Genomic DNA, 11,724 nt, shown 5'->3' with positions numbered 1-11,724 from the left:
TTATTTTGTATCTACACAGAGGATGTATTTATTGTAGAGAGGAGAGACTGGAGGGCAGGAATTCAATCAACAAGTTGTTGCAGTAGTTCAGGGAGAAGTCAGGATATCCTGAATTAGGGTGGGGGCTTTATGAATAGAATGAGTGCAAGAAGGATGGCAATGATGACCATGGATATGCTTGGAGTATATTCAGGCCCAGTCAGAAAAAGCACAAGCCTGGATACCAGAACCATTGTCTATGCAGCTTATGGTGATGATGATGATAAAAGTGATATAAGTCTTCAACAAATGTTTATTAAATGTCTACAGTGTACAAAGCACTTTTTGAGGTCCTGGGGAAGATCCAAAGCTTAATAGCCTCAGTCTTTGCCTTCAACAGGTTTAATCCAAGTAGAGTGATAAGACACAGATAACCAGAACATACAATTATACATGATCAATGTATCAGATAGTGATAGGGCTACAGCACTTTTGATTTTATGGGTGTAGGATTACAAAATAAAGTGCTAAATAATAAAGGTCTGTGAAGGAAGGTTGCTGCAAACTAAGTCTATCCATCAAAGAAGGCTTCTTGGAGGAGGTGTTGTTTGAGTTTTAAAGAATGGAAGGTTAGGGGTGGCTAGGTGGCACAGTGAATAGAGTACCAGCCCTTCATTCAGGAGGATCTGAGTTCAAATCTGGCCTCAGACACTTAACACAAAACTAGCTGTGTGACCTTGGGCAAATCACTTAACCCCAATTGCCCTACTTTCCCCCAACAAACACATACAAAAAAAGAATGGAAGGCTATTCCATAGAGGCATGTGAAACAGACATAGAAAACCATTCAGTTCAGTTTGGTTGGACTGAAGAGTGAGTAGAGAAGACTTACGTGAGCCATGTCTCTCTGGAAGCTGCTAGATAAAGTTAGGCATGGTGAATGAGTAGGGAGGCCTGGAGTTCAAATCCTGCCTGAGTTTCCAACTAACTGTAGGATTCTTTAAAGATACTTTATTTCTCTGAGCCTCACTTTCTTTATCTGTAAACTGGGGAGAATAGGAGCACCTACCTCAGAGAGCTGTTATCAGGATCAAGTGAAAGAATCTATAAAGAGTTTAGCTATTATGATTAATAATAGTATTATAAACTACGTATTACAGAGATACTATATAATTATAGGTAATATACAATTATATGCAACAATGTATAATTTATCTATAATATATCATAATATTATTAATACTATTATTATTATAAAGGTAGCCTGGTAGGTTTTGAATATAAGGCCAAAAAGACCCCAAGCTTTGAATTTTTCTTGGTAGGCACTGAACACTATTTAGTAGAAAAATGACATAACCAGATCCATGTATAAGAAAGATCCTTTTGTCATGGGGTGGTGAGAGGAGAATAGAAGCAGGATGACCTGTTAGAATGATAGATTTGGAGAAGAAGTTAAATTTCATTGAATCCAAGCTCCTCATTTTCCAGCCCAGGACGAGAGAACTCAAGTGATTCGCCCAAAGGTACACACCTATTAGCAAGTATCTGAGGTGGGATTTAAACGGAAGACTGATTCCCCTCTCCAACAGTCAGCCCCCTGCACTATCATGCCTCACAAAATGATTGAAATAACCCTGGCTGGCATTAGCTGGGGCCCATCCATCCAGGGCCCATGGGCAGGGGAATGCAGGAATGAGGAGAGAGAAGTAACAGGATGTGGTGAATGTGTGAGAGGTGAGCAAGAGGGAAGAATCAAAGGCAACTCCAAGGTTATAGATACAGGGGATCAGGAGTGAAGTCCAGTAGGTCTGGGGGAAAGATAAAGTTTGGTTTTGAACTCTTGCAGTTTGAAGTGCTGGTGGGACATCAAAGTCGGAATGTCCCTATACTTGGTGGAGATGCTGGCTTGTAGCTTGGAAGAGCCACAAAGAAAAAGAGAGGACAGTTAGTCCCCTGGACATCGCTGTACCATCTGAACACTACAGACTTTTTGGTGGAGAAGAACTGAAGGGAAAAAAGGTCAGATTTACACTTGCTAACCACTCTATTCTCTTCCTCGCTCCTCCAGCTTCCCTCCCCTGCCACTTCCCCCATGGCCCACTCTTTCCTAGACCCTACTGCTAATGTGAATCCTCAGAATGGTGGGGGATCCTCTGTCTACTCTAGGGGCAAACCCCATTTCCTGCCCCCCTTCCACCTCTTTACGGGAGGAAGGAGACTCTGGGAACCCTGAAGTTGCCAAATTCCACTCTCTCATTTCCTGCCTTTTTAGTCTTTAACCAGGAGATGGCGCGGAGGGCGGGCTGAGTAAGAGGGGTTCTGGGGAATCCGGGTAAAGTTTGCTCAAGGATCCCCGCGTTCTCTCGCCGCTCCCCATAAGGAACAGCAGCTGCCGTTTTCCTTCTCCATGGGATCAGAACCAAATTGATCTCAGTTTCTCCATCTGTAAAACGAGAGGGGTTGAACTAGCTGTGCTCTAAGGTTCTCCCTCACGCCCTATCCCCAGTTCTGACATTCTATGGTCCCATGACTCTAAGAATCCCCCATTCCCCCACCCCGCTTCGCACCTCCCCATCAGATCATGTCCTGGGTCTCAGCCAGAAGCCGATGTTCAGTCCCGGCCAGATCCAGCGTCTGCAGGCTTGAGGCTAGAAAGGGGGTGGGGTGGGGAAGGAGGGGTCTGGCGGGACGGCACTGGGAGCCACATCCCCCAGACCAGCTCTGCCACGCCCCAAGGTCAAGGCCGGGGTGGGAGCTAGGCCTCCAGAGTTCCTTCACCGGCCGGAATACGGGCTCCTCGGAGGCTCAGGCTCTCTGGGACATTTGGGTCCCAAGAAAGGCAGGAGATGCTTTGAGGTCCATAGATTTGGAGGTGGGAGGGAAATCCATTCCCTCTAGACCAGCCCCGGGGCTAACCCCTCCCCTCCAGACGCTCCTCCCCTCGTCCCGCCCCTGGCCTCCCCTTCGCTTCCAGCCGCGGTGCCCCCTCTCTCAGCGCTCTGGTCAGCCCCCAGCTTGGCTCGGTACTGCGAGCCCTGGGGGCCAACGCCGCTCCTCTGCCTGTTTTGCCATGCGCCCGCCGCCCTTTGCTATCCTGCTCCTGCTGCTCCTGCTACTCGGGGGCAAGCCCGCCTGGGGGTCCTCTGAGCCCCCGCTTCCAGCCGTGGTCATCGTTGTGCTGGCTCGCAACGCCGGATACTCCCTGCCGCACTATCTCGGGGCTCTGGAGCGCCTGGACTACCCCCGGGCCCGCCTTTCCCTCTGGTGAGAGACCCCAGGGTGCCTCCCTGCCCCCAGCTCACAGTGGCCCTTCTTTCGCTCTCACCCATGGCCTGTTTTCCCAGGATACTGCCCATGTCGGGGGACCATCTCTCTGTGCCCCATCTCCAGTCGGGGAGGATCCTTAGATACAGGGCTCACTGCCATTCCCCACTTCCCACCCCAGTTGGGACTGGTCCCCGGACCCTAGGCTTGAGCTGAGGGTTGGCCTCTCTACCCTTTTCTTGGCCACTCTCCCCCTTTGTGGGAATTTTCTCCTTCAGCCTCATCCCTTTCCTTTCTCCCTCACTTTCCTGGCTTTCCCTACCTATCCATTATCCCTTCCTTTATGTCCACCCCATGCCCACTCCTTTCTCCAAGCCTTATCCTCTTTTCCTTAACAAGCATCTCCATTCTTTTCTTTCTCATTCCAACCTTATTTGCTCTCAGGACCTGTGGTTTGATCTGGCTGACGTAGGGTGTAGAGTTGACTGCTTGTTCAGTGTCTGTCCTTTCCCAGCTGGACTCGGTTAGACTTGTGGACTAGGAGCAGGGGGATATCCTCAAGCTGTCGGCATCTTCAGCCCTAATTGGACCCTATCTCCTTTCTCTCTGATGTCCAGACAACTCTGGTGGAGAATTTCACCCCTCTTTCACAAGATCTCTTAGAATCTGGGATCTAATCAAATCAGACGCCAATTCTCTATGCCTTCAATTCTCATACACCTTTCCCTTTAGGGAATGGCAGGGGATTCTAGCCCTCATATCAAAGACCTAGGGTAACAGGGAAGGGAATCAAAGGATTAAGGTTATCCTAGTTGGATCTGGTCAGTTTCTCAGCCTCTCCCATAGGGTATTTTCTATCCTGGGCCCTGAAGCAGGCTGGGGAGGGTAGCATAAGACACACCCTGGAGCCCAGAGGTCTCCCCCATCTGTGGAAACCAGTGAAGGGGCAAGACCTGGTAGGGAGAGTTGGTTGGATTGGACAGGGTGGAATGACTGACTCCCCCCTAATCTTCAGCCCTTGACTGGTGAGGGGTGGTGTGGGCTGGTGACCAAGTGAGGTCTCCCACAATTCCCACAATTCCAATTTGGGCAGATAGGGTTGGTCCCCACCCCTGGCTGAGAATGACACGTTTGCTCTCATCTTGCAGCTCTTTAAAGGGACAGGAACATTTAAAACTGGGGATTTTTGTTAAAATTTGTTCCCATCATCCCCAGTAGAGAGAAGCTAAAGTCTCCCCTAACTCTAATGGCACCTTTGACTTAATACAGTGCTTCTGTTGTTGATTGCTCCAAATGACTTTGTCCTCTATCACAGTGAGTTTGTCAGCCGAGGTCGATGGAAGTGGTCACTCTCCCCCATGTTATAGATCTGGAGACTGTGGCCCAGACAAATGGAATCATTTGTTGAAGGTTACCGCTAAACCGGGGGTAGAGTCCTGATCAGAGCATAGCCTCTGCCTCAGCCCAAGAACCTCTCCCTTTCCTCCCAACTCTCATCCCCGAAACTCCCACTCCTTGAACTTTTGGAAATCTTTCACTAAGCATGAGGTCAACTTAAATTCTCTTCTCATCAACTAAGGAGAGCAATGCTATCCCTTTTGTAGCAGATAGGGAAACTGAGTCCCAGAAAGGGAAAATGACTTTCCCATGATTACTTATTAAGTTTGTGGAGATGCTGATACTTATACCTGTGGGCCAAATTCAGGTTTCTTTCCACTATATCTCTGGATGGAGGCAGTATTTTGCATGAGAGAGAGTCCAGGATCTGAACTTAGAAGAATGGGTTCAGATCTAGGCTTTGCCATTTAACACCTGTGTGATTGGGACAAGTCAATAATCTTCTCTGGACTCAGTTTCCTCATTTGCAAACTAAGGATTCTATATACGTGTTTGCCCCTCCCCCTATACACATAATTTAGTTTGCTCAGAAGGCCCAACGTCAGAGACATAACTTGCAATTTTTGTGACCAGAATAAATAGTATGAAACTGACTTTCAAGTGAGGGGAGTTGAAGAGAGGAGTGAGGCAGAGGCTCCAGAAGCATCAGGAAGCAGCTGCTGAGGAGACCACTCTGGGGATGGAGTTAGGGCCAAACTACCTAGCTTAAGGACACCCCTGAGGGGCAAGTCATCTTATGGCTTCCTATTTTATTTTATTTTTAAATTATTATTTTTTTTTTGGAGGGAGGAGGGTAGGGCAATTGGGGTTAAGTGACTTGCCCAAGATCACACAGCTAGTAAGTGTTGAGTGTCTGAGGCTGAATTTGAACTCAGGTTCCCCTGACTCCAGGGCCGGTGCTCTATTCACTGCACCACCTAGCCATTTAAATTTTCTATCACCTACATTTCCCAATATAGGGTTTCCTGAAAGTCTTAGTGATTTAAGCTATTAAAGCCTAAGTTATGAAAGCTTAAACCTGCACTAAGAATTTCGGGAAACCCTCTGTATACTTCCTCCCAGAAATCTAAACCATGTAGTAAAAGAAAAGTTTATCCAATCTAACAGAATATCACAAAAACTTGATCTTAGATGCAGTGTTCTACCTGCATAGCCCCCCACCTCTGCAAACCAGGGGAAGAGGTACTTATTTCTATTTATCTTCTTCATGACAAAACTTGGTCATTATAATTTTACAGCATTCAGTTCTGATTGCTTTGTTGTTCTTTCTATATACATTGTGTGTATTTTCCTGTTTCTGCTTACTTCACTTTGTAGCAGTCTGTGCATAGCTTTTCATGTTCACTAATTATTTTACTGCAGCTAGGTGGCCCAATGGATACAACGTCAGCCCTGGAGTCAGGAGGACCTGAGTTCAAATCCAGCCTCAGACACTTGCTAGCTGTGTGATCTGGGGCAAATCACTTAACCCTATTTGCCTCAGTTTCCTCTCAGTTTTCCTGTAAAATGAGCTACAGAAGGAAGTAGCAAGCCACTCTAGTATCTTTGCTAAGAAAACCTGAAATTGGGGCGGCCAGGTAGCACAGCGAGTAAGAGCACTGGCCCCAGTGTTGGGATGACCTGGGATCGAACCTGGGCTCAGATACTTAGCACCACACCCAGGAATAACTGTCCGTGTAAGCTTGAGCAAGTTACTTAACCCCAATTGCTTAAAAAAAAAAAGAAAACCTGAAATGGAGTCATGGAGAGTTGAACATGACTGAACAATAAGGATTATTTTGCTAACTATGTGATAAGTGGAATTTTTTTCAATGCTACTGAAGGACTGAAAGTTTTGTCAGTGCCCTTGGACAAAGTATGTCTGACCCTGCCTTAGGTAGAGTTCTTCTGAGCTATCCTAACCTTAAAGATGGTTAGCACTCAGGTGGAATGTAACTGGAGAGGTCTGGTACAGAATTTGGGATTCAGTCCTCAGATGAGGAGTCTGGGTTGCTATCTAGACTCTCCCACTGTGCCCAGGTCACAGGTGACTTATCCTTGCCCCTTTCTCATGGTTGCTCTGACCACAGGTGTGCCACAGACCATAATGTGGACAATACGACAGAGATTCTTCAAGAGTGGCTGGCTGCTGTGGGCAAGGACTATGCAGAAGTGGTATGGCGACAGGAAGGTGAGCCAAGGTGAGTAGGCTTGGGGATCTGGGATTCAATTCAAATCAATGGAATTCAACAAACACTCATCAAGTGTCTAATGTGTGTATGTAAGCACTGTGCTAGGCCAGGAATTCAAAGACAAAAATGAAACTGTTGTACCTGTCCTCAAGTAGCTTACATTTTACTGGGGCATATAACTGGTAATCAGAGAAGCAAAAGCAAAATAACTTAGGGAGCAAGAGAGCATTCACAACCAGAAAAAAACAAAAAGGGCCTATTGCTCAAGCCCCACAGTATGCTGGTGGGTTGGGGCTGCACCTGAACAGAGACTCAAAGGAAGATCAGGATTCTAGGAGGTAGAGGTAAGAAGGGAACGCATTCCAGGTATGAAGAGTAAGCAACCTGTGTGAAGATGCAGAGATGGGAGATGGAATGTCGTGTCTAAGGAAAATACCAAGTCAAGGGAACAGCTCTTAGGAGAGTTTGGCTGGAAGGTAAGCATGTGTGAAGGGAAATCGTATGAATGAATCTGGAAAGGTAAGGTGAAGTCAGGGGAAGGGGTATAAGACAATGTTATCTATAGTTCACACTAAGGGCCAGGGTCTCCCATTGCGTCCTGGCCCATCTCCAGTCATCCTGATGAATATCTGGTCACTGGACCCAGAAGGCTCTGGAGGAGAAAGTGAGGCTGGTGACCTTGCACAACCCTCCCTCACTCAAAGTCAGCTGCAAGTCATGTCATCATTTCCCAAGTGCCATGGTCCTCTTCTAAAATGAAGAACAAACACAACACCTGTAGTTCACAGGAAGAGTCTGAGGGCTTTTCCTGTTTCTAGCTTTCTCTGGGCTAAAGGCAGAGGTGAAAGCAGCTGGGCTTTCATCTAGGTCAGTGCTAACAGAAATATAAGTTGAGAACTTTAACACTGGTATTCCCAGCTTAAGTTCGGGTCTTTTCCCCACTCCATCTAGCTCTAATTGTTAAAAAGTATTTCCTTACATCAAGCTTGTAGTCAGTTCATTAAGCTCGATCCCTGACTCATTTTTCCACAAATTTTAGTTTACTTACCTCTCCCTAGTGTCCAAGCTTTCTCCATTTTCCTTCTCTGAAATTCATTCAGTTGAACTTAATGATCTCTAAGGCCCTTTTTAGCTCTGATAGTCTTAAGTTTCTTCCTGTTTATATTGCCAGTGGCCTCTAGGTGGTGCAGTGGATAGAGTTCTGGACCTGGAGTCAGGAGGACCTGAGTTCAAATGAGGCCTCAGACACTTACTAACAGTGTGATCCTGGGCAAGTCACATAACCCTATTTGCCTCAGTTCCTCATCTGTAAAATGAGCTAGAGATAGAAGTGGCAAATGACTCTAGTATCTTTGCCAAGAAAATCCAAATGGTGTCAACCACAACAACCAGTTGTTAAGGAGACAATAGTGTTAAGTATAATCTATTTATCCCATGGAGATGTTTTAGTGTGTTTGTGGGCTGGACTTAAGAGTCTGGGGATGATGGGCCTTACCTAACTTTTTTCTTACCAGACCCTCAACACAAGACTTTTTCATGTATTAGTCACTATTCGATGAATGAATGATCTGTCTCCTTTTAACCCAAAACCAGTGTAGGGAAGGACATGACAGGTTCCAGTGAGTTTATTTATACTAAACTACCAATGTTTGCTGTTGGATAAAGTGAGTGTCTTACAAGGGAATTTGAATTTTAGTAGAACTCCCAGTCCCAAACTAAAGGGATGAGAGACAATTCTCTGGCCCAAAGTAAAACATTTGGTTAGTGGGAAAGTCAGAACTCTAGAGCCCAGGTGTCTAGACTCCCAGGTCAGTCACCCCAAGGCGTGGGTAAGGCCCCCTCCCCCAGGCACTGTTCTGGTTTCTGATCTGATCTTTGGTACAGGTTGTACCCAGATGAAGAGAGTCCCAAGCAGTGGACCAAGGAACGCCACCAGTTCCTCATGGAGCTGAAACAGGAAGCCCTGGACTTTGCACGAGCTCGGGGAGCTGACTATGTCCTGGTAAGAGAGCTCATGCCATCATTCATCCTGACCATTTGGCCTAAAAAAATCTCAGGGAGGCTGCTCAGTTCCACTGGCCATATCCCTGGATCCAATCACTATGTCACTTTCCCATATCATAACAGAAACCCCAAGTCAGGAACTTGTAGGGATACTCCTTGGCTGACCCCTGCCTTGGACTGACCTGTCACTGGCCTATGACTAACCTGTCTTGTTCACCCCCAGTTTGCAGACAGTGACAACATCCTAACCAACAACCAAACCTTGAAGTTCCTTATTGGGGAGGGTCTGCCAGTGGTGGCCCCTATGCTGGACTCCCAGACTTATTACTCCAACTTCTGGTGTGGGATTACACCACAGGTGAGCTCCTGGATGGGTAGAACCTAATGTGTTTTGAGGCTCAGCAGCAAGCAAATCTTCTAACCTGACTTGAATGGAGTTGGGGTATAGAGACTGGAGTAGTTTCTTCCTAGAAGGTATCTACCCCTAACAGCAAGGGTGGATGGTGTGAAGGCATGGTGCCTGATTGGGGGCGGGGGCAGGGGGTAGGAAGAGAAGGGCCTAGTGACTCTCCAACAGTCCCAGTCCCCTTTGCTCCACCTCAGGGCTATTACCGGCGTACATCAGATTACTTCCCTACCAAGAACCGGCAGCGTCAGGGCTGTTTCCAAGTGCCCATGGTACATTCTACCTTTCTGCTGTCCCTTCGGAGCAAGGGAGTTGACCAACTGGCTTTCTATCCCCCCCATCCCAACTATACGTGGCCCTTTGATGACATTATTGTCTTTGCCTACTCTTGCCAGGCTGCAGGTGAGTGGTCTCAAGTTGGGCTGGGAATCATGGAATGTTAGATCCAGAAGTGAACCTAGAACACAGTGTCAGAGCTGGAAGGGACCTAGAATACAAGAGTATTAGAAATGGAAGAGGGGCAACCAGGTGGCGCAGTGAGTTAAGAGCGCTGGCCCTGGAGTCGGGAGGACCCAGGATCGGTTCCAGCCTCAGATACTTAGCACCCACACAAAATAACTGGCCATGTAACCTTAAGCAAGTTACTTAACCCCAATTGCTTAAAAAAAAATGAATGGAAGACCTTGGAATCCAGAGTGTTACATCTGGAAGGGGCCTTAGAACACAGAATGTTAGATCTGGACTTAGATCAGAGAATATAAGAAGGGGAAGGGGCTTTAGACTATAAAATCTTAGAATATAGACTCATAGAACCAGAGAGGAGGTGGAGGTCTTCCCTGGGAGGAAGGCAGGTAAACCAGGCCAGAGTGGAGTATGGGGAGGGGAACTTGCTTTTTTCTGGAGAGTGCCACTAGGGAAGAGCCTCAGCTAAAGGGTGGGCAGAGCACAGGAAGGGAGATAGCTTTGGTGCTTTGAGATCCTCTGACTCTCTTCCCCTCTACTTTGCCTCCTTCCTCCAGGTGTCTTCGTCCACGTTTGCAACCAGCACCGTTTTGGGTACATGAATGTCCCAGTCAAATCACATCAGGGGCTGGAGGATGAGAAAGTCAACTTTGTCCATCTAATCTTGGAGGCCCTGGGTGAGTAAGTGTAGGGCTATGGCAGGCAGCACCTTCTCTTTCCTAGGAAGCTTTGATGACAATGCCTTTCTTCTCCACATATAGCCATGTTTGCCTTTCCTCTCCCCTTCTCTTCCCCCTTTCCTAAATTTCAGTTCTAGCCTTTTCTCAGTCTCCATATACTCTTGCTGTTGTTATAGGACCCAGGACTACAGGATGGTAGTTCTAGAGCTAGAAGGTATCTATGGGGTCGCCCCCCATTTTACAGATAAAAAAGCTGAGACTCAGAGAGGTTCAGTTACTTGTCCATGGTAGCTGGCCCTCCTCTTGTAGATAGACTGTCACAACTCTGACCTTGTAATACATTGTCTCAGAATTCCACTCTCCTTTCACTCCAGTAGCTGCCAAGGCCTGGGCCAAGCAGCCAGTGCTACTCAGTGGCCCAGCAAGCCCCTCAGGCTGTCAGAACTGGGAGGTCCTCCATGCCACCCCCTCATTTTATAGTTGGGTGAAGTGAGACCCAGACAGAGGAAGTGATGCTGCGAAGGCCACATGACTAACTTAATGGCAGAGGCAGAACCAGAGCTCAGACTTACTGTTGCCCAGTCCTGCATTCTTTCTGCAATGCAAGATAAGATAATGGGTTGCTAGCTTTCCCTTGGATTCCTTCCTCCCCGAGTCTAAGTTTTCCTGGGTCCCAGTTTGAGACCTTTACTTTGCTGCTAACTTGCTGTGTGACATGAATCAGTCACCTTCCCAGCTATAAAATAATAGGGTTGGACCAGATGATCCCTAAAATCCCTCCTAATTTCCCCTTTTGTTTCTAATACTGAGGGATGGAAGTTGGGGGAGAGGGGATTAAAGAGACTGAGAACCAAAAGGAACTAGGCTAAATTCATGACCACATTCTGGGGGTATTATCTTTCCATCACAGCGGATGGCCTGCCTATGCAGCCTTCAGCCCATGTGTACCTGCCCCCGAAAAGACCCAACAAGATGGGGTTTGATGAGGTATGTGTCCCAGGGGTTCCAGGTCAGGGAGGGGGGGAATTGGATCAATTCCTCCTTTGAGTCTCTGTCCTGCATTCCTGAATACATTTGTAGACAGAAGTAGATTATAGTATCTATCTATATTTTTTTTGCCCCTTTTTGTATCCCTGAACTTAGCACATAGTAGGTACTTAATAAATGTTTATTGATTGATTGATATTGAGAAAGAGATATTGAAGATGCAGGAGAGATGATGCCCACTAGTTCTGTTTCCTAAGGTTTTTGTCATCAGCCTAGCCCGTCGGCCTGAACGCCGAGAGCGCATGCTAAACTCCCTGTGGGAGATGGAGATTTCTGGACGGGTCCTGGAAGCTGTAGATGGCAGGTGAGGACT

General features: G+C 47.1%; 1 protein-coding gene across 3 annotated transcripts in view; it reads left to right on the top strand.

Moving 5' to 3' along the window:
* The first annotated feature begins 2,914 nt into the window (after positions 1–2,914).
* CERCAM (cerebral endothelial cell adhesion molecule) overlaps positions 2,915–11,724 on the top strand; it is a 62,067-nt gene continuing 53,257 nt past the window's right edge. For all 3 annotated transcript variants that reach the window (XM_069069491.1, XM_069069490.1, XM_069069488.1), the window contains exons 1-8: positions 2,915–3,243; positions 6,711–6,821; positions 8,697–8,814; positions 9,040–9,174; positions 9,420–9,624; positions 10,242–10,361; positions 11,275–11,351; positions 11,609–11,715. In XM_069069491.1, coding sequence (XP_068925592.1) covers positions 3,050–3,243; positions 6,711–6,821; positions 8,697–8,814; positions 9,040–9,174; positions 9,420–9,624; positions 10,242–10,361; positions 11,275–11,351; positions 11,609–11,715 — 1,067 coding nt within the window. In that variant the 5' untranslated portion in view covers positions 2,915–3,049. The remainder of the gene's footprint in view (positions 3,244–6,710; positions 6,822–8,696; positions 8,815–9,039; positions 9,175–9,419; positions 9,625–10,241; positions 10,362–11,274; positions 11,352–11,608; positions 11,716–11,724) is intronic.

This window comes from Petaurus breviceps, unplaced genomic scaffold (genome assembly GCF_028583685.1).
Source record: "Petaurus breviceps papuanus isolate PSGF00001 unplaced genomic scaffold, PetGlider_PUasm1.0 90779, whole genome shotgun sequence".
NCBI classification, from domain to species: Eukaryota; Metazoa; Chordata; class Mammalia; order Diprotodontia; family Petauridae; genus Petaurus; species Petaurus breviceps.
Note: the sequence above shows the minus strand (reverse complement) of the source record. Positions and strands in the feature narration are given on the sequence as shown.